At 46.5% G+C, this 27,800-nt stretch overlaps 1 protein-coding gene across 1 annotated transcript; it reads left to right on the top strand.

Moving 5' to 3' along the window:
* Positions 1-788: 788 nt before the first annotated feature.
* TNFSF8 (TNF superfamily member 8) lies at positions 789-27,800 on the top strand. Its single transcript, XM_045883006.3, has 4 exons — positions 789-3,662; positions 13,080-13,122; positions 25,564-25,635; positions 27,105-27,800. Exons 1-4 carry the CDS (start codon positions 3,468-3,470, stop codon positions 27,497-27,499), a joined length of 705 nt encoding a protein of 234 aa, XP_045738962.1. The 5' UTR covers positions 789-3,467; the 3' UTR covers positions 27,500-27,800.

Raw genomic sequence — 27,800 nt, 5'->3', positions numbered from 1 at the left:
CAGCAACTAACTACAGGCAGAAAGGAGGCTGGTGGTGACTTTTGTGGGGGCCATGCTGGAACGTAAAGGCCCATGGGCAGCCAGGTAAGCCCTAGAGAAGGACAGGGAAACCGGGGACCCACTGAGAAATGAGAGACAAATACACCATCACACAATTCCTTTGTATAAACCAACCTTCTAGAACCTTCTCTTTCCATAAACACAAAGTCAACACAAGCATTGACTGAGGGTTGATTGTACATAGGTCCAGCCCCCAGTAGTGCAGGGTGGGAGTCAAGGAAGACTGCCCTCAGGAACTCTCAGTCTTATGGGGAAGGCAAGAGTCACACATGTTCACACACTTGACAGAGGTCAAAACAAGTAGTTAATTGGATACAATATTGTGTGGCCATGACCATGGAGTGTTCTGGAGAGAGGATATTGGTGGGCTTGAGAGCCCTGGGCAGGCTTCCCTGAGAGATGGAAGCAGGCGGCAGGGCAGGAAGGCTCTGAGGCAGTGGAAGGGTGAGGACGGCCTGGCAGGAAGAGGCTGTGCCTGGAATATTAGCAGAGAGGGGATAAGAAGGAGCACAGGGGACTCGTAAGCACGACTTTACCCCCTCGACTCATCTCCATTTCTCTGCCTCGGTTTCCTGATTTGAGGAATAAGGGTTTTGACCTAACTCGCAAGCTTGCAAGTTCTGTTCCAGCCTGGAGAGACCCCAGGCCACTAAAAGGTATATGAACGTGCTGGGCCCAGCCTTCCTCTTCGTCGTCCTGCCTCTGCTTCAGCCAGAAAAGCTCCGCTTTCTTACGTTTCTACACTCACTGCAGAGTTTCGCTTCCAGAAGGGATTTGAAAGTCACTCAACGAGAAACTCTGTAAAAGCTCTTTCCATTTGTATCTCGGATGACCGACTGGAAAAGAGAAAGCAGCCAGGTAGCACAAAGGATGGGACCACCATGTTGGCCAGGCTGGATCCCAGAGCAGCTGGGCAGCGAGAGGGCTCAGACCAGTGGGGTGGGACACGGGGAAGCTTGCGTGTGGAGGAGAGGCACGGGGACAGCCATGAGATCGGGCGCACAGGCTGCTGGAGAAGCAAACAGATCTGAAAATCTCAACTGCTCAGAAGGTTCTGAGTAAAAACAAAGGGTGATTTTTTTCCCCCTTGTCAGCCTTCCCTCTCAGGACATTGTACTATATGCAAAATGTGTAACTGTAAGACAAACATTTTTTTCCACTGCCCTTCTCAGCCCCACGGGCCTTCAGGAAGACCTGCACTTCAAGCAAAGCCTTTTTATTTTCAACACCCACAGCTTCCATTCCACAATCAGAAGTTTTCCACCTTCATCAAAGAGACTGAAGACAGAGGCCAAGGGAGCACTGTGTTCTCAGCAGTGCTGGGCAGGTTACGGCGCCCCCCACTACCCACTCACTGTCCATGCTCACCTCCGGACACAGCCTTCTCACCAGATCAGCTAGGACACTGGCTTGCTTCATTCCCACCTCAGTTCCCAGGCCAAATGAACACGTGCACCCACTCCTTCCAAAACTGAGCCCGACTTGGGGTCCAGGGGGTGTCTGCTTCCTTGACTGTGACGTAGGTATACTTCATACCACTCTAGGTAGCCCAAGAAAACAATTTACCTCTTGATGGCTCCTCCATCTCCAGGATCTGTGATTTTATGGATTCACTGGGAAGGAATATTCAGACCAATTCCTAGAGTCTGACCCAGCTCAGGCGATGCTCGGCAGTCTGGGTTCACTGCAATTGCAGCAGGAGGAATCATCCAAGCTTGGCTTTGGATACAGGGTATTTCCTTAGGAGGAGCTGGGCTTTCTGCTGGCTCTCTGAGATACAGTGCAACCAAAAATGCGCAGAAAGGCAGGGGAGGGCAGGCGCTTACAGAGAATTGGGTACTTCCGAATGAAGTTTTCAAAGACCCACATCTGGAGGCACGAGCTCTGCAGTGATTCATATTTTAAAAGGGGTGTTGAAATGGAGATTGTTGGTAACTGCGGATGTGACAACTCTGTCCCCTAGAGAATCTATTATAGCTGTCCAAATTCTAAGACTCGGCCCAGGGCACCACTGGGAATGGTTGACGGGGATGGGCCAACACCTTTGCCCAGCCTATCCCCATTCACAGAGCGCCCTCGCTTGACTCTCTCATGTGAAATGCACAGTGTGTGTCCATGCGTGGGGGGGAAGGGAGGGACGTAAGGACCTGCACAAGGCCCCAAGGCCAATAGCAGACAGGGCTGAGAGCAGAACTCAGGTTTTCAGCCTTCAAGCGCCGGGATGATTGAACAAATTAACATGGGCCGACCGGTATGGCTACGCACCCGGGTGATGTCATTGATCGACAATTGCCACTTTGATCGAAACAGCTTTCGTGCTCTCTGATCCTCAGTTTCGCCAACCGTGGAAAGGAAATGTTCGCTGCGTCAGAGGGCAGAGGTGAGACCGGAGCAAGGCAAGGTGCAAAGCCCGTTAACACCAGCATTGCGCCTGAGATGGTCGAGCTTCAGCTGCAACAGTCACACTCACACACGCGCCCACCTCACACCACACATAAGACACACACAACATGCACCCCACATCGTGGACGCGCAGCACACGCGCGCCACACGTGCATACCACACGCCCACCGCCCCCCACGCTGCACCTGCTCCCCGCACAGAACACGCCTCCCACGTTCTGCACCACCCGCTTCCCCACCCCAGCGCCCCCGCCCCCGCCAGGCCCTTCCCCTTTCTGGGAGTGTGCTGGTGAACCCAGGTTTGTCTGCAGGCAGCAGGAATTTTTGTTGAGAAGATCAGTGTTTCCAGATCCCTGCTCTCTTTGAATCCGCCCCCACATTTCATCCTGCCCGTGGCTTGCCCTGTCCGGATAAAACTCCCCATTTGTGGGCTCTTTCTTCCCAGGTAGCTGGTAGCACGTGCAGTTTTCAGCAGAAGCTGATAGGATCAGACTGAACCCTTTTGAGTCCTTATAGCCCAGTGCCAGGACCCCAGCTTCTCCGAGGCCCCGCAAAGAGACATTTTCTGCCGAGGTCTTCTGAGCTGCAGGCCTCGCTAAAGAGAATTTGCGGCTTCTCGAGCAGGAAGGCGTTTTGTGGCTGAGTCTAAATGAAACAGAAGTCGCTTTGTGCACACACACACACACACACACACACCCCGGAGTAGGGAAACCGTCATTTTCTTACTCGCCCTCTGACATTAATCACCTTCTCTGGAGCTGTAGTTGCTCTGGACTCAGATTCATCCCTGGCTGGCAATGAAAAATGAGCCTCTCCCCCACCCTTGCTGCCGCCTTTCGCCTCACGCCCCCAGAGAAGAGTTTCTTCGTGTGGCAGCCGGTGAAGGTTTTTTTCCACGTCACATGATTCAGGATGCAGGGGGAGAATCCTTCTTGGAACAGAGATGGGCCCAGAAGTGAATCAGATGAGGACAGATAAGGTGTGCTGTGGGAAGACTATATAAGAATGGACCCAGGGCTGCAGCAAGCACTCACCCGAGTGGCCCCTTCTCAAGACACAGCCATGCATGTGCCAGCAGGCCCCGTCGCCAGCCACTTGGGAACCACGAGCCGTGGCTATTTCTACTTCACCACCACCGCGCTGGCTCTGTGTCTCGTCTTTGCTGTGGCAACCATTATGATGTTGGTAGTTCAGAAGACGGTAAGTGGACTTCTCATCGCCTTTCCTTCCCGATTTCTATTCAGTTTTCCCCAGAGAGAGAGAGCCTTGAGAATAAACTAATAAAGTAGTTGAGAAGGGGGGGGGGGGAGGTACATATATCATGTAGGAAGAGGGAGAAAAGAAACAGGAGCTCAACTCTCTGCAATAATTTGGCTTTTAAGAGAAAAATGGGTTCAGCCATCATGTCAAACCTTTCCAGACTTGCATGGGCCAGAAGAAGAGAGAAGAGCGATTAGTATTAAGAAATTAAGATTTAAATTTTGCTGGGCCAGAGATGCGTATCAAAGAAGGAAGTGATAAGGAGATCTGATAACGGATTTGCACGACTCCTGACTGTGTCTTCAAGGTCTTCCGACCAGATTCCAAGGTTCTCTATTCTCAGTCCAAACGTTGCTGAGATCTCTGGGGTCTCCTCAGTTGCCAAGAGTTTTCTCAACAAGGAGTTAAGTTTCATTGGCCAAGGTGGATAAGGGAAGGAAGCAAGACAGGAGCCCAGGCTTAGCTCCTTAGAGTGCAAGTTGAAAACTTCCTCCTGAGCCACTGCTTGGAAGAGCTTAGGATGTCAGGAGAAACCTAGAGCATGGGGGCAGAACGTAGACATGTTTTTCCCTCTGAGATTCTCCAAATACTAAAACGACAAGCAATCACGGGCACCCACCGTAGAAGCAAACTGTCTCAGGAAATTTACTTTGTTTGGAGGAAATGGTACGATTTGTTGCAAAAACAGAAGAGACGAAGGAGGACACTTCTTCATATTTTAGGAAATTGGTGTTTACAGAGAATCCGGCCAGAGTGCATGTTGTAGAAAATACCGTATTGATGGTATATGTTGCTCACAAATTTTGTAATGAAGTAAAGTTTTTGTTAACTTTGGTAATTTGAGAACTCACTCTCTCCACACGCCCTGCCAAAGTGAGAATATTTCTGTTTATTCCTTCAGAGCTCCCATTTTTCATTACAATCCTGCAGAATGTGTCCCGGTTTCCCTTCAGTTGTCTTAGGCTAAATGTTCTATACTTGATGGATTGCTGAAAAGAACTAGGCTTTAAAAGATTTTGCTATCTGTTTCTCAAGTGTCATCAGCTTTGAAATTTAAATGAAGCTTTGAGGCTCATATCTCCATAAAAATTAAAGAAAAAAGAATTACTAATATTTGATTTAGTTGAAATGCATCCTTGAATGGGTTCATCTACATCTACTAAGAATAATACTCTTGAAAATATTCTAGGGCATTTTTTTTTTGGTAGATGTTAGATAACTTCTGTAATTCTAATTTGAGTAAATCAGAAGTATACCATTTTATAGTAATGGCCAAAGAAAAGAAATTGAAGTGGTCTTTAAGAAGTTTTTTAGTTAAATGTTGTAGCTGGAACTGCTAAGAAGGAGGGAGGGAAGGAAGGAAGGGAGAAAGAAAGGAAAGGTATTGGGGGTGACGATGAAATATAAAGCTGGAGAGAGCTCTAGAAGGGTCCTTATTCAAATCCATTCTTTCCAGGAAAGAAATAGAGTAGATCCTCTTCCCCCATTTTTGTATATGTGGAAAATCAGGAACAGAAAAGAGAAGGGGCTTGAACTAAGTCATCCTGAGAAAGTGATAGAATCAAGACTGTGCTTGATTGTTTAATGAGAACAGCACTCCCTTTGCCAATACAGCCAGCCACAGAAGCACTTACAAACTTCGTTCCTGCTCCTCTCTCTCAGGAGGTTTATCTTCTTGCACATCCATTTCCTTCACTTACTCCTCATGTTAGGGTATGAAAAGATTCACTTCACAATCTGATTGTATGGTTTGGTGGGCTGTGGTTTCTTTAGTCTGGCAGATATCAGTTACTTGTTTAAAAGCTAAGGCTTGTAATACTAATTGTGATATTAAGTGTTCAGTGTTTTGCACATATATCATTTCCAATAAATTATTCGGATGTTAACAATTGCAAGAGCTAAGAAGAGTTATCCCCTTGAGTTATGAAGGAAGGCTTCCTGCAGGAAGAGGGAATGCAGGCTGACTCCAGGAAAGATAGAACTTAGATAAACAGAGAGACTCTAAAAGGACCTCTGCTAAAGAAATCAATGGGAGAGACCCAAGAAACTTAAATTCACATCCCAATTATCAAAAACTGGAATGGTCGATGGCTACATAGCACTCTGTGTGAGGTTGGAAGGGGGCAGGGATGGAGTACCATGAGAATGGTTTTACTGGCCTAAGAAGTCACAGTTGTAGGTAAGAAGCACATGAACAGACAAAATTTAAAACAAGATCAGTCATGATATATAATGGATGGAAAGTAGCCACATAGGGTTTCCATGACACCACAAGTTACAGAGACAGAGTGTTTTCCCAGGTTTAAGAAACATTTCACTGGAGACTGGAGTTCCAGACTGGCTTGAGAAATTTAAAGCAGGTGGGAAAGGGGAATCAGAGGAGAGGGAACTCCTGGCCAATGAATCAGCATGAACAAAGTGATGGAGAACGGAAGAGACAGGTTATGTAGGAAAACCAACAAAGATTACCTCGAGATTTGGCCTGAAGATCAAAAAACTCCCAGGTCAAACTCCTAGGGAGAGTCAAAGAAGGAGCTTAGCTTTCAATCTCGAATATTTATTGGGCAATTTCTGTGTGTGGGACATCGTTCTAAGCAACAGCGATATAGCTTGAACAAAGCCAACAAGATTCCTGCTTTTGTGTTGCTTATAGAACTGATTGTCTAGTAATGTCTTTAGAGTCCCTGTGGTAGTTTTTCTTAATTTACATTTAAGCCAGTATATTTATTATAACATACCATATCCATATGGTTTAAGAAAAGTAAACAGTAAACATGGGAAAAGAAATTAAAACTCACTCACACCCTGCCCACCCAACCACCAATGCCTCTTCCCTGACATAACCACCATGGACAGACTCTTCCATGTCCTTCCAAAAATACGTGCATCTGCAAATACATAGTATAACATGTCGTTATAGTAGACTCATAATTTTGCACCTTGCTTTATTGAGTTGACAGTATATCTTGGAGACCCTTCCATGGCAATGCATGAAAGTCTGTCTCATTCTTTGGAAGAGTCACTAGTATTCTACTGTGTCACTGCTTCATAGTTTATTTTGTCTGTGCCTAGTGAAGGGCACTTCTATTTTTCTCTAGAAGTTTTTACCCACTGTCCACATCTGCAAGTGTATCTGTGGGATAAATTCCTAGTGATGGGAATAGAATGTGTATTTTTCACCTCAGTAAATATCATTCAGCCTCAGAAGAGATTGTACCAATATATTCTCAAGTCAGTAAAAGTCCTACCAACAGACACCTCTTCACATCCATATGGAAAGACAGAAAGCTGATTTAGGATTAAGTAAGCACAACAGAGTGCATGCATATGTGTCAGGATGAAACTTCGCACAATTTGTACAGCAAAGCAAATGAAAAACAGTTAAATGTATCTTATCTCTTCCAGAAACAAAGGGTTATATAAGGAGATAGGCTACAAGGTTGACTATAGAGGTGTCATTTCAAAAGGCTCTAAAGTCTTCAATCTAAGGGCCAGTTCTATAAACCTAGGGACTGGGCTTATCCAGTCCCTGAAGAGATTTATTTATATTCCAAAAGGTTAGAGCAAGGGCTCAGGATCATTAGGTTTTCAAGAAGACCCTTTCTAGAAAGAGAAAGAAGCTGCCTCCTTTCCCTTTATAAGTAAATAAAATGCCTTAAAAAAATAAAAAGTATCCTTCCAGTACCACTCTACCTCCTCACCAAGAATGGACTGAGCATCCGGTTTGGTGTAGAGATTGTTGTTGGTGGTGGTATGGATTTTTGGTTTGCTTTTACGTTCAGATACAATATAGGGGTGAGTTGAAATGCCCCATGATGCTTCTCTCTACCCACACTACTCTCTCCAATGCATTCAATTTATCACTTAAAAAAAAGAAAAAGAAAACACAGAAAGTCTTCTCAGGGGCAAGCCCTATGCTAGGGTAGGACCCACGTGAACAGGGCAGGACCCCTGTTTTCTGAGGATTCTCAAAGTAAGGCCCAAACACCCAAGAGCTTGAGTCCAGGGCAGAATGGCACAGAATGCCATCGATGGGAGGGGAAGAAGAATTTCTGCTTGGGATGAGGGCAGGGCTTGCAGAAGAGCTAGAACAGAAGCTGAGCCTCCTCCAAGAATCAGAAGGATGTCTTACACCTAAAGTTTTATTTTGAAAATTTTGAAACCTACAGAAAAGTAGGATGGTAAACACCCATATAACCTTTCACCTAAATCGGCTGTGTTAACATTTTGCCCTATTTGTGCTCTTTTTATGTGAATGACAGTAAGGTGCAGACGGCGTGGTCTTTTACCTGCACCTGTCTCAGCACCCATCTCCTCCTCACTGCAAGGCCATTATCACGGCCAAGAGAATCAATGTCAATTCAGTGATACCATCTAATAATAGTGCACAGTCCATATATCAATGCCCGCCCCTTGTCCAAAAATGTCTTCTACAGCTGTCGTGCCTTGTTTTGATGGGGGATCCTGAATCCACACTCAGGTCATACACCACATTTGGTTATGTCTGTTTCAATCTAGAATGCTGCTATTTAAAGGGTGGTCCTGGGAGCTTGCTGGAAATGCAGAAACCCAGGCCCCGTTCTAGACCAACTGAATAAAAATCTGTTTTTTAATAAGCTCCCTGGGTGACTCTTATGCACCCTAAAGTTTGAGAAGCAATCACCTAGCAATTTCCTCTGCCCTTTGTTGTTTGTTTCTCAGGACATTGACTTTTTCAAAGGGTCCAGGCCAGTACGCTTATAGAATTGGCCAACTTTTGGATTTGGCTTACTTGATTAAGGTGGTAACCCCCGGTGAACACTTTTTGCTTTCTTACTAATAAGTAATCTATGGGGTAATACTTCAAAGACATATAAATATCTTTCATTCAGCTGTTTGGGCACTCCTCAATGATCCTCGCCTGTTGGGGCATGCACTGAGGGTTGAAGAATGATGATTGCCTAATCCTATCATTCTTCCTGCATTTATTAACTGTATTCTTCAGTGGAGTAGAGCTCTCCATCGGAAGGATGGTGGCAGGTGGAGCTGGGGCAGGGCTTTCCAGGTGAGGCAGAAGAGGGAGCAGAGGCACAGCCCAGAAGCAGGCAAGCCCAGGTGTCAGGAGAGGAGCGGCAGGGGCCAGAACAGAAGTCAGCCCAGGGGAACAGCAGGAAGCATGGGTAGCTGGCAAGAAGCACTGATAGAGGTAGATAAGAAAGTAGGACGCTACGTCCATCAGCAGAGTAGGAAGAAGATTTCCTAAACCCATGTATGAGCCCAGCCTCCTGTAGCTATTCCCCACCCCCCATTCCTTGGGGAAGGAAGACCTCAGGTGTTCTGACTGCCTAATGAGCAATGTCTTTAAGCCCTTGCTACTCAAAGTGTAGTCCATGGCTTGGCAGCATTGGCATCATCTAAAAGCTTATTAGAAATGAAAAACCTAAGGGTCCATCCCAGACCTACTGAGCCAGAGTCAGCATCTTAACAAGATCCTTAGTGGGAAAAGCACTGCTTTAAGCCACTCTGGTCCAGTTCCCACTTACACTAACCATACCAAAACAAAGGCTGCAAAAAAAAAAAAAAAAAATTGTCTTTCTCCTGAGGATTTTCTGTGACCTCCATCCACTTTCTCATTGAGTCACAGGAGAATTTTCTGCCCCAGCTTCATCCTGCCCTACTCTAGAAAGGCAGTGTAGCATGGCATTGAAGATCATTGTCTTCCAGGGTGACACACTTGATTTGAATCTTTTCCCTGCTAGTCACCTTTGTAGGACCTTCTGAAATCTCTAGGGCTTCATCAATCACTAACTCTTGGGGTAAAGACCAAATGAAATAATGCATGGAAAGCATTTAGCCTTGGAGGACTAAGCACCCTCATGAAGTGCTTCCTCATGCTAGCTTGAAAGTAAGGGAAACATTCCTGGCCCAAAATCTCCATGGCCAACCTTACAAGACAATGTGAGGCCAGCAAAGAAGGGGATATGGAATCTCCCTGGCATATTCTAAACATTAGTTGCCTTTGGCCATTTTCAATCAGAAAGGACATTTTGATCAAAAGCACATTTGGTATCTGATTGCTTCTGCACAGCATCGCTCTGTGAAAGAAATGAGCCTTTCAAGGTATTGGGGTAAAGTAAGCACATCATCAGGATCAAGAGAGTAACCAAAATAGTTATCATTTTGAGCACTTTTCAGTACTTTATATACAATATCTTATTGTGTCGGCAACAAGCCAGTGGAGCGAAGGATGATTAACCCTCTAATCACAGTGACAGAAAGAAACAGGAAAACAGAGTCCTGGGCAGGGAACAAGATTGCGATTGAGTCATTCCACCTGGGGGCAAGTAGGTTAAATGTGACGGTTCCTCCCTCCATCCACAGAAACATTGTTGGAAATACCCATCAGACACCTGTAGTCTAAAACAAAAGAAGTACAATGAAGGAAGTGTAGCTCGTTGTTAACCATGAAGATGAAGTTCCCTGAGCTACTCAATGGAGCTGAGAATGACAGCCTGGGCAGGTCCATTAGCTCAGGTCTGTGTCCAGCCTATGTGGGTCTGACCACAAAGCCAAGTCACTGAGCAAGATGGTCCACATTTCCCCAGCCAAGACCCAGATATCCAGGCAAGATCTGGGAGAAAATGCAAGGACTCAGAGGCACTTGCCAAAGAGGAGCTGATGGACTGCACTAGATAGTGCCTAGGGCATAAACAACTCCCAGCAAATTGTAAAAGTCACCATCTCTTTACACCCTGCCTTTCTACCTCCAAATGCAAGGATTGCTAAAGGGAGAGGAGAATGAGCATCTCCAACCTTGACTTCCGAAGCTAGCATCTCTCGGGGCAGTGGAAAGAACACCAGAGAATTTCAATCCAGGATCTGCCACTGACTCATGAGTGTCTCGATTTCCTCTTCTATTAAATTAGCCTGATGGACTGAAAGATGCCGAGGTTCCTCTCTGGCTCTGCTTCCCTGATCTTCTCTACCATGGGCAGCAGGGGAATTATGGCAACCTTGTCCCAGGAGCTCTCCAAAATAGGAATAATCACACTTCCATCTTGGATGTCCTGGGCCCTGGGTGAAGGTTTGAGCAACAGGATTCTTTCCTGTACTAGAGTTAGGAAACCTGAAAGCCCTCAAATAACAGAGGCCTCCTCTGACCCCCATATAAATGAGGTCCTCCTCCCAGGTATTATCTCTTACAACCTTGCCACGTATGCAAAGTGTGTTCCGTGGGCCAGGAGCCTCAGTGACACCTGGGAGCTTGTCAGAAATACAGACTCTCAGGCTTCAGCCAAACCAGCTGAATCAGAATTTGCATTTTAACCGGTTCCCCAGGTGATTCACATACGCGTTAAAGTTTGAGAAGTTTTTATCTTGAAGGGCCCCCTCCTTCATAGTCCTTGCCTCAACTTGCAATTCAATTATATATTTATTTGTCTGTTTTAAATGACAGCTTTGATGACTAAGCCATAAAATTCACAGGATGTCTTCCGGTGACTAACGTAGTTCCTGGCACACACCAGACCAGGGGCTCATTGAACAGATGCTGAATGTATGACTTTCTGTTATTTCCCGGATGGTTTGTGGAGGCTGGGACGGCCCTGGTGGTTCTACTGTACCAACCTTCTCTCGCTCTCCCTGGACACTTTCCTGGGCGGCCGACGAATTCAACCATCTTAGCACCACGTTTAAACATAGATGTTTTTCTTTATGCATTTCCACATCACACTAATTGATGATCATACTTGGAAGCAAATTAGCCATTCATTAGATTTTGAAATGCTCTTTGCAGTCCAGCAGAGGCAACACGGAGGGGAATTTGGTGATGTCAGGTTTTCCTATGAACTGCATGCATAATTGAGCGACCACAAATGCACAGCATTGTTACTTAGGTTAAGAGCTTTCAACTAAAGCAATACAATCATAGACTATTAGAGCCGAGAGGGAAGGAACTTCCAAGCCAAGTTCACTGCCTTTGCCCTGAAAAGCTGAAGGCCAAAAGTTTATACTGACTTCTGCCATCTCCAGAGCAGAGCTATATGCTAGGGCTTTGCCTTCAGGAGACTTCCTCAATTCCTTACAGCGCACTTGGGCTAGAGAAGAGATCCATTTATCAGAAAATGAGCCATCAGTGGAAGGCCAAGGACAGAGCCCCCAGAGAAATGGCAGAATAAAAGGGAAACTCCAGAGGGTCCTAGGTGTTCAGACAGAACACTAAGGAAGGAGATGTGCACAGATGCTAACTTCTTGCTCTCGAAGAGGTCGGGGAGTTATTTTCAGCCACATCAGAGACACCCTTTCTAGGACTTTATTAATATCTCAATCCAGTGCGCTACAGGAGACCCCAACCTAGAAAAGTCACAGGAGAAATAAGATACTCAATTCCTTATTGGCAAGACTCCTGACGTGTGGCTCCATGGCTGAGGCGGGGAGAAAGGGAGAGAGGTGAGGCGTGAGGACTTCAGTCTCTGAGGGATTTGTGAGGGGTAAAGAACTGTGCCCAGCTGCTTCTGTTGCCTCCATGCTCAGAGTACCCCAAGAAGGCCTCCCTATCAGTCCCTCCAATCCCCCCAACCCAGGAGACCCCCCCTTCAGAAGACAATCCACTTCTATCAACCTCTTATTTATCTGTATAAATATTTATATATATATATTCATGTTCATGATAGAACAGATAATATGAAATACAATGTGAATTTATAAATACATAATATCCCTTTGTGTTTATTTATGTTATATAGTTATAAGTATTTGGATATTATAATCATATATAAATTTGTAATAAAGTCATGAGGGCGGGGACCCGATTTCATTATTTACCGTATCATCACAAAGCTTGGCATATATTCAATTAATTCAGAATTTCCAACCACAGGAAAGAGAGAGATGTACCTTCCCAGGTATGTTTACAGCATACTTTCACTGTTTGATGAATCAAATACGGAAAAAAACCCACATGTATTTATATATTACACTTGCTTGGTCTTTTGTTGACCAGAGGGGGGAAAATATCAAATGCAGAAGTGAAAACAAAAGCCCTGGACAGGGCGATGAGTTGCAGATTCTGGTCCCCGAAGCTGCCATAAACTTTTCCTTTTACCCTGCTCGGCCCCCAGTTTCTCACCTGTGAAATGTGGATAGTAACCCTCAAATTGCGTTCCTGATATAGGCAAGTTATCGAGCAAATGGATGAGAAAGCCCAATGTAGGCTGGGTCAGTGAATTAATTTTTTTTTTAACTTTAAGAGTCAAATGGAACACGAATTCTAAATTGCACAGCACTTGGAGGGCAACCAAAATGGAAAAGAAAAAGAGGAGTTCTTTCCATTGGATGATGATTTCACGCTGCCTCTTTTTTTTCTTTCTTCTCTTCCAGGACTCCATTCCTAACCCACCAGGAAAATTCCCCCTTAAAGGAGGTAAGACCTTGGAAATGGGAGTAAATGTATATTAAATCATCCATATGACATCATAGTAGATTAACCACCGGAAGCATCCTAGCAGTGCCCAACAGAGAAGTGGGTGGAGGCAAAGGTGGAGGCTGCTCAGAGCTGAGCTAGTACATATAGATTCATCCGAGCAGCCTCCGTTCGGCACCCTGGTGCCCACAGCTCTGCCATTAATGAAAACCCCACCTATGACATAGGCCATCACATGGACACGGACAGCAATGCAAAGCAGCATAGTGTTAAGAGCTTGAAATCTGGAGTCAGGCAAATGTGGGTATGAATCTTGGCTCTACATCCCACCTGGGAGCCTCAGTATTTTTTAATCTATAAAATGGGAATAATACTACCTACCTCATGAAGGAATCGGAGAAGTCAATCAGATCTCATCCATAAATTGCTTGGCGTGGCCACTGGCCTATAGTAATCATGAAATAACAGGTAGTAGCCAAAATGCATAATGAAGGTAGGATTGTAAAAACAGACGTTCTCCTCACCCCCTACATTTCCTATCACTGCCATCACTAGTTAACGCATCGTCTCTACGAGCCCCAGAGGGGATATGCAGACTTAGCTTAACACTGAGGATGAAAAACTTTGAGATCATCTGGTGAATGTTTTCCTCACACAGAAGAGGAAAAGTAAGAGCCAGTGAAGTGTCATGTCCAAGGTCATATGGAGCCAAACCCAGAATCCAGATGTCCTCATCTCCTATCCAATGTTTTTTTTTTTTTGCCACCCCAGAACATGGACCCATCCCTGTCCTATAAACTTTAGAACCTAGATAGCATCACAGCTGGATAACGAGACAGCTCAGAGAAAAAAAAGTCAAAAAGAAAGGGTGGGGTATTGGGCACCCAGCTAGAGACCCCAGGGCATCTGCGGGACACGGTGTCTACACAGTGGCTGAACACAGCCCTGCCTACCAACAGCATCCTACTGGGAGTTTCCTTCAGGACGCCTTTCCTGCTACCTATCACACGAACGTGTAGCCAGTAGAAGCAAAAGCCGCAAACAGACAAGCATTCTGGATCTTTGAGGGAAGACTACTAACTACAACCTTGTAACAATATGTTAACCTTGGCTGGAATTACTTCACAAGGGACCTCAATTCCCACAGTGCTTCTGTGGTGCAGGTGCAGCTGTAGACTCTGAAAACCAGCAGGCACAGCTGTGGGTCCATACAACTTTCTTTCTAGAATGAGGTGAGAGGCTCGCTGTGACGCACAGAGCAGAGTCCGAGAGCCCCCATTATGGAAAAGGCACAGGTTCTCAGGAGTCAGAACATGTAACACACACCCTCGCGGAGCCTTGCAAAGCACCCAGGCACACTGAGTCACTCTCATTTCTCCTCTCCCATCATTCCACCACCACCACCACCCCACCCCCTCCCCACCTCCGGGTCTTCCAAGTCAAGACCAGAACTTTTCATTTCTTGTGGGAGAGAGAGGCAGTCTTGAACAGAAACGCGATTCAACAACAAGGGTAGTTTGCATGAGGCGATGTGACCCCAGCCATCCTGGATCACAGTTCCTGTACCTGCAGAGTCCGTCCTTCACAGGTCGCTCTCACTGCCGGGTCTGGCCCTATGCTGGTGTTCACCAGCCCAGCGTGAAATAGGGAAGAGAAGGACAAGGTAGCCCCTTCTTCCCATAGCCAACTATTTTTAATGTAAGGGGCACTCCTTTCCTCCGAGAGTACATCCCTCCCGAGAGCATAAAACTCTCCTTTCTTTTACAACGTGAAGCTGATATGGGTGCAAGTTAAGTTCACTTGCGTTTTGTCTGAGTTACTCTGTTTTGTTTTAATGGACACAAGAGACAAAATCAAAGGCTGCCCTCTCTATATTGGCCACTAAATTTTCATTTGGGGGTAAATTTCTTTGGTCCATGAAACCCAAAATGGTGGGAGCCATGGACTAGGTCCCTTATCAAGTCCCTTCTTATCTTGGCTATCCCTATATCAGAATGTGCACGAATCCCAAACCAACTTCAGCTGGCAATTCAACGTTTCTGCAACCAGATTTTAGAAATGCTAATAGTAATCCCCACCAGGGCTCTGAAATTTTAAGGATCTCCCCTTGCCTCTCCTGGGTTGATCTTCGCCTTAATCCTGTGAGCGAGCATCGTGGGGGTTAGTATTTCCCTACTGCTGATGAGAAGCTGAGGTCCAAGCCCTCAAGGTGACTTGCCTGAGGTCACCCAAGGAGCTGATGGCAGAGCAGGGAACAGAATCCAGGCCTCCTCTCTGTTCCCTGCGTGATGTGCCTGAGCCATGAAATGTTAATGGCCAGCCGTGATGTGCTCCCTGGCTGTCTCCTCTTTGTAATGTACGCCTACCTGTCTCCTACCTTGGCCACCTGTAGACACAGTTCTAGGGCGAGGTGGAAAGAATATTACCAAGGAGCAAGACCTGGGCTCCAGAACGGATTTTCATGCTAGCAGGCTGTGTCTCTCTGGGCATGTTTTCCTCCTCTCTGGGCCTCTCTATAACGTAATAACAATGTACTAAAATGAAATGACACTATGACACTCTGATTCTCTTGCTCTATATGTAAATAGAGAAGAAAAAAAGTCTAACAATAATCTTGAGGGAATCTCCAGCCACAGCCTCCTTCCCCAGTAAGCCCCTCTCGAACAGATACAAGCAGCACATTGCCCCTTTTAAAAAGCCATTGCGAGACACCTGGCCGAGGGGTGCCGTGACCCAGAAAACCCTGGGAAGAGGTTCCAGAGGTAGCATGTGGTTTGTCACTGGGTGAACAAGAGCTACTATCTATCACACAAACGTTTAGCCAGTAGAAGCAAAAGCCGCAAACAGACAAGCATTCTGGATCTTTCTGGGAGGCACTTTCTAGGGAGCCCTCCACCACTAGTGAATGCAAATCACACACCATCAGCAGGAGCCAGCAGCGGCCCAGAGCCCCGGGAAACAGGCCCATGTACACACACTAAGGTACCTTAACACAGGATGACCGCTGCAGGATAACCACAGAAAAACAAGCCTGTTTTGTCATGAAAGGATTTCTTAGTCCCAACACAAGCTTCCCATACCAGCCAGGAGACTGCTCATTAGCAGACTGGCACCTTACACTCATCCCATGGTGCTTAGGACACAGTGGACCATTCTGGGGGTTTAGCAGGGACCATGGGCCGGGAAGACCACAGGGAGGAGAACCTTGCCCCACGTCCTTCTCCTCTCATCTAGAAGATGGAGTTGATAAGGGTGACAAGGGACAGCAAACATGACTCTTGGTCTGCCACCTGGCTGAGCCTACATCCCTTGGACACAGAGGCCACTCTGTTCTTTCATCCCCAAGTAAAATGACTCCGTCCCATCCCACACAGGGTAGCCAAGATTGGGCTCCGGGGAGAGCCCCGGGCCTCTGGGCTGCTTCTCCTCACTTCTTATTCCAATTTTCCACTTCTGCCACATTTTGAATCTCACACATGCTCACGTTGTGTGGCATATTTGACCAAACCACAGAACCCAGGCCCCTTTGCCCTGACTCCCCCAGAGCTCCAACAGCACCCCACCTTTGTGTAAAGCCAAACTTGCCGTAGGATTTAGGGTACGTAGCGGAGTTGGTAGGGCAGTACATTTCATCCCAGGGACGATGTAAATTGAGCACTAGAACCCCCTGTTCTTTTAAGACCTCTGCCCCTCCAGCTACTGGGAATTTCTCAAAAGACAGCTTTCCCCACTGGGGTGCAGCGCTCCGCCCTGCATACTAACCCACTCTCCTTCTACCTCTTTTTTTCTTCCCCGTTTTCACTCCCCATCCTCCCCCCTTCCTCATAAACTCGGCCTTTATTTTATAGAACGGTTTTGGCCACCTTGGTGTCAGCCCCCAGCCTTCCCAACATCCCAGCGACTAAATGACAGTCCTTCCCGCACCAGACGAATTCCGTAGACAACTTTTCAACCAGTTTTTCTTTTATTCCCTCACTACATGTGTATGAGGCTCTGGAGGAGTGAAAATGGTGGGCACTGATGGGCACCCACCTTGTGCCAGGCACCGGGCCTAGCGCTTCGAGACTCAGCCGGCAGTCCTCACAACATGTCCCAGGGATAGTACTATCCCTGTCGTATAGGGACGGAACTTGGAGCACAGAGAGGTTTACTGACTTGCCTAAGAGTGCACAGCTAGTAGGGAAAAGGGCAAGACCTCAAAATGCTGGCTGGCTCGCCTTGGTTTTGCTTATCCAGGATTACATTGCCAGATGCCACTGCGCTTCCTTCCAGCGCCCCTACCGGTTGGTTCTCCAGGGCTGGGCACCCTTCCAACACTATGGCTTTCTCAGCACCTGCTCCCACAGCTGTTTGTTTTCTTGTTGTCGAGTTCCGCAGCAGTGGGGGGAATAAACAGCCCATGGCAGGGAATTTGGAAGCCAAATTTAAGCCCTAGCTTTGCGGCTGAGGCGTCATGAGGCTGGAAGATTCCTTCCCTCCGCACAGCCTCCTGTTACAAGAGGTTGGCCTTTCCTATGTCACGAACAACCCACCCCCTCCACCCCTGCTCCACAGGTTCCTAGAGGCCCTGAGGAAGGGGAAACAGTGGATAGACCATGTATGGGTCCTGAAAGCCCCTTTATAACGCAATCCCTGCCCTCTTCTGAATACCTTCTCCTGAATCCAGTACCCAGCTGGAGACAGGGGCAAAGACAGAGAACCGGGTTGGATTTTGGAATACCTACATTCCAGTCCTGGGACTTGAAGCATGCATTTTCCCTCTCAGGGGCTGGAAAGTCCTGTTGTCTAAAAATATCAAGAGTGAGGGGAGCGAGCCAGATGACCTGACCCTGGCATGGATTTTGCTTTGAGTCTAACATTCCCGGAATTAGACAAGTGGACTATTTTACCATTCTTACAATTGGCAATTTTTACGTGGCTTGGCAGACTACCCTCCTCCCCACTCCCTCTGTTAAAAAGAAAATGTGGGCGTTAAAAAACATCAAGTAACGTTGGCTCTTCATTATACCTAGTGAACCCACCTGCAAACAGATAATAAAAACCGCCCTTTGAAGGCAATGAAACTAAACCATGGAGGCGAGCTACTCAGGGATCCCCAGCTATCCCAGCTGTCATATGGCTATCTACGATCCAGGTGGTCACAGCCCCACCAGGATGCCTCACGGGCAGCAGAAGCAGCAGGTAGAGAAGAAGCAGCCTCCCCCACCCCCTGGAAATACTGAAAACAGCAGAGACCTCACTTCTATCAGATAGATTGATCTGGTTCCCGATTGCCCAATTCACCCGTTGTGGTGGGCCTTTTTTTTTTGTAACTTTTCACAGCAAGAGGGGGTACTTCTGCTCAGGGGGCAAACTGCTTTTCAGATAGTCACAGGGCTTAAAGAGCCTATTTGCTTCTCCATTTACTTTAAACACACGCAAAGCCCACTCTTACACTGACTTTTTCTTAAGGCAGAGCTAACAGGAGTTGGGAATCTCTCCACAAGAAATAAACTAGAAAATAGGCTGCTCAGAATAAAGTGGAATGGAGTCCTGCAGAGGCCATCCAGAGTGCTAAAGCAACCTATATGTAATCCCCAGCCTCTGCTGCCAAGGAAAGAGGCGGGGGGGGAGAGAGAGGAGAGATGAGGGAGAAGAGGAGAGGGGTCCAGACGAGAGGAGAGGAGAGGAAAAAATATTCAGATCACTGGGAAACATATTAAAATTTATACTTGAATTTAGCACATACAAATTACAAGTCTCTAAATCTGAAGAAATCCCCATCTTTCCAATACTTCGGGGAAGGAAAAAGGAAAGAAAAAGAGGTAGGGGAAAGAAGGAGGGATGGAAAGAGAAAAGGAAGGATAGAGGGAAAGCAGGACTTGGATGATATATTTCACTCAAGCTCTCTGGTCGCCACCTGTGTTGGCTTGAGTCTCTACCAGCCCAGCCGCACAAGCCCTGGACCAGGGAATAGGTTGGCTCTTCATTATACCTAGTGAATTGGTATAATTCATCAGCTAGCATCCTTTGGGTGGTGGACACCAGGCTCATTGCTATGCATGATCTCATCTGACCTTCCAGCAATTCTTCAAGGGAGATTGTTACTATCCTCCCTTTGGGGGAGGATTCAAAGAGGCTGAGTGACTTATGCAAAGCCACACAACTCAGTAAAATGGCAGAGGTGGAATGTGAACCTAAGTTTGTTTGATCCTAAGCCTAATTTCCCAAGTATGCTGTTATACCTCTGCATCTAGAATAGCTAGGAGATGTTTTTAAAAAATTATTTAAATGTTACCAGATTTCACCATGCGACTTCAGTTTCACTTTGCCTTTTGAATTATACACTTTGTATGCTTCTTTTTTTTTTTAAAGATTTTTTATTTATTTATTTGAGACAGAGAGAATGAGAGACAGAGAGCATGAGAGGAGGAGGGTCAGAGGGAGAAGCAGACTCCCCGCCGAGCAAGGAGCCCAATGCGGGACTCGATCCCGGGACTCCAGGATCATGACCTGAGCCGAAGGCAGTCGCTTAACCAACTGAGCCACCCAGGCGCCCACACTTTGTATGCTTCTTAACTGCCTCCAATAATATTAATTCCACCTGCATTTAGATTAAGTCAGATAGGTTGATCTTACATACTCTAACAGCTCAGGATCAAAAAGACTCGAAAATTCTAAAAAACTGTCAAGAAATTCAAATGAATTCCAGCCTGACCACAATTTGTATCTACTGGTCACTTTCTATGTGCTTAACACTGAGCGTGTGGGATGAGTACTCCCCAAGTGCTGTTTGTAAATCCAGAGTCACCTCATTGTCTTTTGCTTAACAAATAACCCATCTTGGAGTCCTTTCACCACTAGTTGGCTTTGTGGCATCAAGGAAATGGTCAAGTTGAAGTCAACTGAAATGACCCTTAGGTTAAGGATTCACTTTGATTCCAGATTCTACTGATAATGGAGAGACTCTCCCCTAGATGTCACTGTTGGGACTCTCCTGGATATTCCACCAGAGGAAGGGACTGCCAGAACCTCGGTAGATGCCGTCATTAAGATAATTCCTCTCCTTCTTAGAAGGCTCAAAATATTGGCAACAGATGGAGGGAGCATGCTACACATTCTTCTGGAAGCCATCAGATGGCCTCAAACATTTATGCACATAATTGAGAAACTTCAATCCATCAGATAATGCCATGAGCTTTGCTTTAATGAGCATTTCATCAGCCAGCTCACTCTGTTGAGTGGCATGGCTAAGCTGTTTACTGTAACAAGGACAAGAGGAGTAGGGGAGGAAGGGACTACCGTTTTCTGAATGTCTCCTCTAAGCCAAATGCTACACTGGCCACTTTACATCCATTGGGTCTTTGCAACAACCATTCATTTGGGTTTATTATTATCAACCGACCTTACAGATACAGTAACTGAGGGTCCGTAAGGGGAAGTGACAACTAAAAGCCTTGACCAGAGCCCAGATGCACTGTGTCTCTCTTGTCCGAATATCAGCCTGGAAGGTGCCTGGCACTCTGACCACATACCATCTGGCCAGAATGATTGGCGTGGTTTGTTTTGCCAGCTTGGGCATTGCTGCATCTTGATGGAAGCCCAATCAAGGCTTAGGACTTATGACTTGGCAGGTTCAGCACATGGTCCCGAAGTCACCTGCTGGCATTCTTCTGTGAGAGGGAGTCCAGAAGGCTCATTAGTGCCCTTTTCCCAGCACCTCCAGCTGTCTCATCAGTTTTCAGCCCAGTGTGCATGGTGGCTGCACACCCACTTCTTCCTACATTTAACACTTCCTCCTCCAGGGAAAGACTAACAGAGGACAGAGCCCTGGACTAGGAGTCAGGAGACATGTTCTCTGGACCCAGCTCTGCCACTATCTACAGTGACATCTTGGGCCAGACCCTCAGTTCCTCTGGGCTCAATGTCCTTCCCCACTCATAGAACAGGGTCTTGGTTAAGTGGGCATCAAATGGCCCTTTCAAGTCTAACATTTTGAGATCCCAAGGCAGGGTCCAGTCTTTAGGTTGTCATTATGCTGGTTTCTAGAACATGTTCTTTTCTTTTTTAGGATTTTATTTATTTGAGAGAGAGAGCACGAGCAGGGGGTGGGGGTTGCAGAGGGAGAAGCAGACTCCCCACTGAGCAGGGAGCCCAAAGCAGGGCTCCGTCTCAGGACCCTGGGATCATGACCTGAGGTGAAGGCAGCTGCTTAACAGACTGAGCCACCCAGGCACCCCTAGAACATGGTCTTGTCAAACACCTTAAGCAACACCTCTCTCTCCCTAGCTCTCTCTTCTGTGAAACTGGCCAAGAAGGTTTCATTGGCACATACTTCTCTCCAGGCTTCCAAACAATGCCCAGAAAAGTTCCATGATCCTAGAGGAGGCCAAGTTTGGGCTTATAAATCTTGCCCATCTAAAGACCTTGGTCTTCAGAAAAATTCACAGAGTGCTTAAGTTGTTTGAAAGATGGAATGCCCCATAGAAGGGGTAAGGTGTCCAGGCTCTGGTCCTACCTCTGTCATTAATTCATGGGGTGACCTAGGACAAGTCTGCCATGGGGGTAACATTGTGGAGCATATGTGTTTTGTTATATTTTTGCCAAAGCCTGGACCAGGTAACCTCTCCAGGAACTTCCATTTCTACAAACCATGCAAATCCTTACAGAATCAGGCTGTTCATAACTTAGACGACCCCATACCTAAAATGTTCTATTCTACCACTGCAGGTGTCTGGAAATTTAAATGTGTCAAGAGAGTCTCCTAGATGGGGTAGAGCAACATGCCCACAAAGACAGACAGTTGGAACTGGGACTGACTTTCCCCCTGCTGCAGCAAGCCTGGCTGTATATAGCTGAGTCTACACAGCCTGCTAGAATAAACTAGAAGGGCCACACTGCTCTTCATCTAGCTAAGGACACTAGGGCCCAGAGAGGGGAAATTCCTAGATTCTAACTCCCAGGACATCAACTCAGTCAGGACTTGCAAACAGTTCTCATTTCCCCCACCCGAATGGTCAGTTTTTCAAACTGAACCCCTCCAGACATCACATTCAGCTGGGAAATTAATGAAACAGGGGTGTTTTTCTCCCCATGCTCCCAGCATCCAAAATTCCAGAGACATCACAGGCTTCCAGCTGCAGGTCACACCACCTATTTGTAAATCACTCCTTCCTGTCTTCATAACCAAAAAAGAAAGTCATATCGTGGACTCACAGGGTGACACATGGCTGGTGAAATGCCCCACTGCCTCTTGGCAAGAGCCTCATGACCCTCAAAACAGCCCAACACACCTTTGAATAGCACTAACTGGTCAAATATTTGAGCTGCCAGCCCTGTGATTTACAGTGTGATGTGTGTCCTTAGAGAAGGTCTTCCCATCACCTCATCTGAAAAATAGGGACAGGGGCAATGTTAGTTATGAGCTGAGTGCGTCATCTCTTCAAACCTCCACGTAAAGCCTTGGTGTCTGGGCCCCACGGAGCAGGCTGCTCCACCTTCCTGCTGACAGCCTGTCAGATGTGAAAGGCTAACAATCGTGTCCTCCTCTGGGCTCCTCTCCACATTCAACCGCCCCCTTCTGCCAATAGCTTCTCCAGTGTCCCGTTCCCAGCGCCCTTCCCTCAGGCAGCTCCAGCAATGCCATTCTTGGAGATGGTTGCCCGTGTTTTTCCTTTTGCTTGAAACATCTAAAAGGTTCTTAAAGAAAAACTAAAATACACCTTGCCATTTGACTTCAGGAAATGCAAATGCTTCCGAATGAGGGTTGTGTTTTTTTGGTTTTTTGTGTGTTGTTTTTTCCATCCTTGGGTTTCTCAGAATTACAGCTGAGGTCAACCAAGCAAACATACGAAGACCAAAGGGGAAAGGAACAACAAAACGTGCATGTGTGAGAGGCAAGCCCAGGCTTGTACTTGTCCAGCCACCTACCTGTTTACGGAAGCTCACCTGACAGATGCCACAAGTGATACGCTGTGAGGGGGCCTCCAGCCAATGAGCAGAACCTGTTCTTGGCATGCTGTGTTGGCCTCAGCCTAGGGCATGAGTCCTCTCCTCCCATCTAATCTACACTAACCTGAAGAACTATGTGGGAATGAGGCTTGGTGTTCTTCCAGCCTCAAGGGGAAAGACAAGCCAAGCACCCCCATTCACCTCACTCATGCCAGAACTCAGCTGACATCCACGGTGGGAAGTAAGAGGGAGAGACAAGATGATTCAATTCAACAAACATTTACAGAGCATCTTCTGGGCTGAACAGTGGGGATATATAAATAGTTGTCTCTGCCCTGAGGGTTCACAGTCTAATGGAGGAGGCAAATAGGCAAACAGAGGGAAGGTCAGAGATGACTTCCAGGCCATGCTTTAAATAAGGAATAACTTTCCCGGTGAAGGGAGGTTTCCAGGTGGAGAGGCAAATTAACATGCATGTTTGGGGGCTGAGCGGTATCGTGGTCAGCAATCGACCCAAGGCATTCGAGTCAGACAGCCTGGGTTTGAACCTCACTCTCCCACTGATGCGCTGTGCAAATGTGAACAAGTCATTAACCTTTTAAAGCCTCAGTTTCCTTATGTACAAGACAGAAATCACTGTAGTAGCCTTCTCATGGGGTGGCTGTAAGAATTAAGTGGAAGACCGAATGTAGCATGCTCAGCAGAGGACCCGGAAAATCGCCATCACTATATTAGCTATTATTATAGTCTGCCCTATTGTTACTACTCTCAGGATCGAGAGTACAAGGGAAGGAGGGAAGGTGGGGGTGAGACTAGAGAATGCAGGAGGGACAGATCACTAGGGACCATGAACGCCTGTGGAGGATCAGGGCCCTGATCCAGCAGGCACAGCAAAGTCCGAAAGGGACTCCCAGCAGAGAAGAGACATGGCCAGATATACCTCGCTGCGGTGTTTTCTGACTCGATATTCCACATTCCCAAAAAGGGAAGGCTGGCCAGGGGGACTCTCTTAACAGCACTCACAGTGCATTAGAAAATGAGTGGCCCTCATGTTGTAACTCTGGTTCTAAAACCTCAAGAGTGGCTGTGGCTGAAACAGGCAGGACAAGAATGCCAGGTAAAGAGATGGGATCCAAAAAAAAAGACAGCTGGTCTACCAGCGCTCATCACCAAGGAGACCTTTGGGCCAGAGCACCTATGGGTTGAGGGCAGGCAAGGATCAAAGCTGCCCCCTGCTTCTGCTGGGGTGGCTGCTAGCAGTGAGCTTGTTCAGACAGCAGAGGGAACTGTTCGCTTAACTTCCAACCTCTCCAAGGCTCCATGGGGAAGTGAGGAAGGCCGGGAGAGGTTTCCTCAGGCCTGGGGCAGAGAGGCAAATGGGGAATATTGTGAGCCCAACAGATACCACTCCGAGATCCAGCGAGCAAACTCATCAGGGCGTGGCTGCTTCAACCAAGCAGGCCCATGGCTGCCTCATCTCTGGTAGATGGAATGAATGGTCACCCTGATGACATCATCAAAAAGATGTCAATGTCAGGTCTTAGATCTCCCAGTTTTATAGACGGGAAACCAACATCCAAAGAGAAGAAGGAATCTACCCACAGTAAGCTGAATTCATGAGTCACCGCAGGAAATGTATAACTTGGCTCTTTGCATATAAAATAGCTTCTATAATAAGAAGCTGCTAAGCCAGCATCACCGGTGAATATATTAAAAATATTTTTGTTTCTTAAATACCATAATGACATAAACACTGTCTTTTTCCCCTGCCAAGGAATTTCCCGGTAGCAGGCTTCCTGCTTAGATCTCTTTAATCTTATATCCTCTTAAAATCGAGCACAAGAATGTATTTATCTCCACTGTCCAGCAAATGGCTTGGAGGAGGAAAACTGGCCTCTAGAATTGGATAGACATGGGGGTGAGTCTCAACATTACCACCAACTTGCTTGACCTCGTGTCATTGACTCTGTCTAGGCATCAGGACATCCACTTGGCAGAGTTATTCGGAGAATTCGATCAGCATCTGCTGTATATGTAAAAGTGCACAGATTAGTATCTGGTGCGCTCTCAAAGGGAGGATAGCAGTAATTACTATTGGAACTATGGTTCTGACCATCACTGCCAGGCTGAGTGACGTGGGAGAGTATACGTAGTCTGTCTGGTGCCCAGGCTTTTCCCATCTGTAAAAGGGACTTAATAATACCACTCTCATTGAGTTGCTGCAAGGGTGAAGTGAAGTAGGTAAAGGGACAGGAATGGTACCTGGTACCTAGGGGAGCTCAGGTCCTCTTTGCTTTCCTTCCCCCTACTTCCAGTCTTTGTGGAATCAACTAATTCCAAAGGATCCTAAAGTACCTGATGGCAAAATGAGAAATAAACAGGTTTCCTTTTAGGTCCCCAAATGGAAACAGAATACTAATTGTCTCCATCCAAGGGTCATGGAAAAGGATCTGGTGTCTCCAGTCCCCAGAGCAGAGAAAGACATTTAATGTGTGATCACTTTATTTTTAGGAAATTGCTCAGAGGACATCTCATGTATACTGGAAAAGGCTCCATTCAAGAAGTCATGGGCCTACCTGCAAGGTCAGTAACTGAATCCAGGAACTCTAGCTACCTGAGGGCCACTTCCTGTGGCCTTTCTGAAACCTCTAAACCAGAGAGGTCACAAGGAGAAGGCCATGGCCAAGTATGACCTGCAGATGTGGCATCTAGCCTGCATGCTATTTTTTATAATTTGAGTTTAAAGACCTTAGGGGCGAAGGGGAGAGAGCCACAAGACTCCTCCTTCCCCAGCCCCCTTCACCTTTCTGTGCTGCCAACCTGGCCTCCGAAGGCATTTGTGTCTGACCCTAAGGGCCCCTCTCTATTCAGATTGGGGGGGGCCAAGTCTGGGGCCAAGTGCACAGTACTTTTCCTCACAAAACAGAAGCAAGCTCTTAGTCTCTGCCTCTGTCAGTTTACTCACAAGGGAACCACAAACTTGCCTTGTCCCCTGATTGACAACTTAATGAACTTGCAGGCACCCAGCCTATTTGCATACTGCAGTGTGCCCCAGCTCAGAGGCCCCTCAAAGGACACAATGCGAGGCACTTAGGCTGGGAAAGCCGAGATGCGGAGGGGATGGCCGAGATCCGCTCAATAGCCATTCTGCCCATTTTAAAAATTCCATTTTGCAGTTAGATTAGTTCTCACTCTTCAGCTGAATTGCAACGAGGTTGAAAGGGAAGGCATGGAGGCAATTAGAACGAAGGCCAGCCTTCCGATTCTGAAAGGCACCCTGACTAATCAGTGCTGATTTTCACTTGTCAGGACTCGGAGAGACTTGGCTTTCCACATGAACATGTTGGCTCACAGGGTCTGCCAATCCTCTGCTTCTCTAAAAATCCCAGCTGGGAAGAGCCCCTGACTGTACACTGGCGGGGTCTACACAATTATGTTTGGCTGCCCTTTCAAAGAGAGGAAGACATGTAAAAAAATTGAGACAATGAATTGTTAAAGGATGCAATCAACAGACTGAGATTCTCCTGGACATCTTGATGCTTAAATTGGTTACTAACTGAACAAAACTGGATCTCCCATCTCGGATACTTGATGCAATGCCTACCAAATAGTAGTCCCTTAGTGATGGAGCACTGATTGATTGATTGAGTGATTGATTGAATGAGCATGATAGTCCAGAACTTGTGGGGAATATAGTCCAGGAACTCACGGTCTGAAAAGGGAAAGTTATTAATTATAATAATAACAGAATAATATAATAAATAAGCGGAGAGTGATTCTATAGGAGGTTACAGTAGTCCATTACCATGTGTCTTCTGACCCTCCAGCTTGAAGCATTAGAGAAAAGGAGGAGGGGTGGTTTTGCACCTGTGCCTTGAATATTAAGCAGCACCTGGAATGAGTAACATGAAAGATATTCCAGATGATCGGAACAGCAGGCAACGCTATAGAAAACACAGGTCTCGAATGGGAAACCTTGAGTAAAAACTTCACATTTTCCGATCTGCATCTGAAATATGCTCGGTAATTCTTTTTTGTCCTTCCCTTTCCAGTGTCAAAGCATATAAACAAATCCAAGTTGTCTTGGAACAAAGATGGCATTGTCCATGGAGTCAGATATCAGGACGGGAATCTGGTAATCCAGTTCCCAGGTTGGTATGTCATCATTTGCCAACTGCAATTTCTCGTGAGATGCCCAGAACATTCTGTTGACCTGAAGTTGGAGCTTCTCATCAACAAAGACGTCAAAAAGCAGACGCTGGTGACAGTGTGTGAGTCTGGAGCACAAACCAAAAACATATACCAAAATCTCTCTCAATTCTTGCTGGAGCACCTCCAGGTCAACACCACCATATCAGTCAAGGTGGATAAATTCCAGTATGTGGATACAAACACCTTTCCTCTTGAGAATGTGTTGTCTATCTTCTTATATAGTAGTTCAGACTGAACCATTTCTTCTGGTCTTCAGGAAGAAAGCCACTCTCTACCATACAGTACTTCATCCATCCAAACACTTGGGCAAAAAGAAAACTCTAGATCAAGACTGAAACCATAAAGTGTATTAAATAATATGCTACTCCTTCTGTCTCTTGGGAAGATACAGCTCCAGGGTTAAAAAAAAAAAAAAAAAAAAACAGTTTTGAGTGAAGTATCTTTCAAATAGAAGGCAGGGAAGCAAGACAGTATGGTGGGAAAAGCCCCACATGGGTATCAGAAGGGATGAATTTATGCCCTGGCCCAACCACTAA

This window comes from Mirounga angustirostris, unplaced genomic scaffold, assembly GCF_029215605.1.
Source record: "Mirounga angustirostris isolate CCGP_5_RB_7025 unplaced genomic scaffold, mMirAng1.0.hap1 SCAF_15, whole genome shotgun sequence".
Taxonomy (NCBI): domain Eukaryota; kingdom Metazoa; phylum Chordata; class Mammalia; order Carnivora; family Phocidae; genus Mirounga; species Mirounga angustirostris.
The sequence above is the reverse complement of the archived record's forward strand: the minus strand, read 5'-3'. Positions and strand labels throughout refer to the sequence as shown.

Bases quoted from the DNA above. Each gene is read 5' to 3' on its own strand.
- TNFSF8 (XM_045883006.3), top strand. From the start codon at position 3,468: ATGGACCCAGGGCTGCAGCAAGCACTCACCCGAGTGGCCCCTTCTCAA. The intron at 13,123-25,563 runs GTAAGACCTTGG...CTTTATTTTTAG, and splicing joins AAAATTCCCCCTTAAAGGAG to GAAATTGCTCAGAGGACATC. The intron at 25,636-27,104 runs GTCAGTAACTGA...TTCCCTTTCCAG, and splicing joins GTCATGGGCCTACCTGCAAG to TGTCAAAGCATATAAACAAA.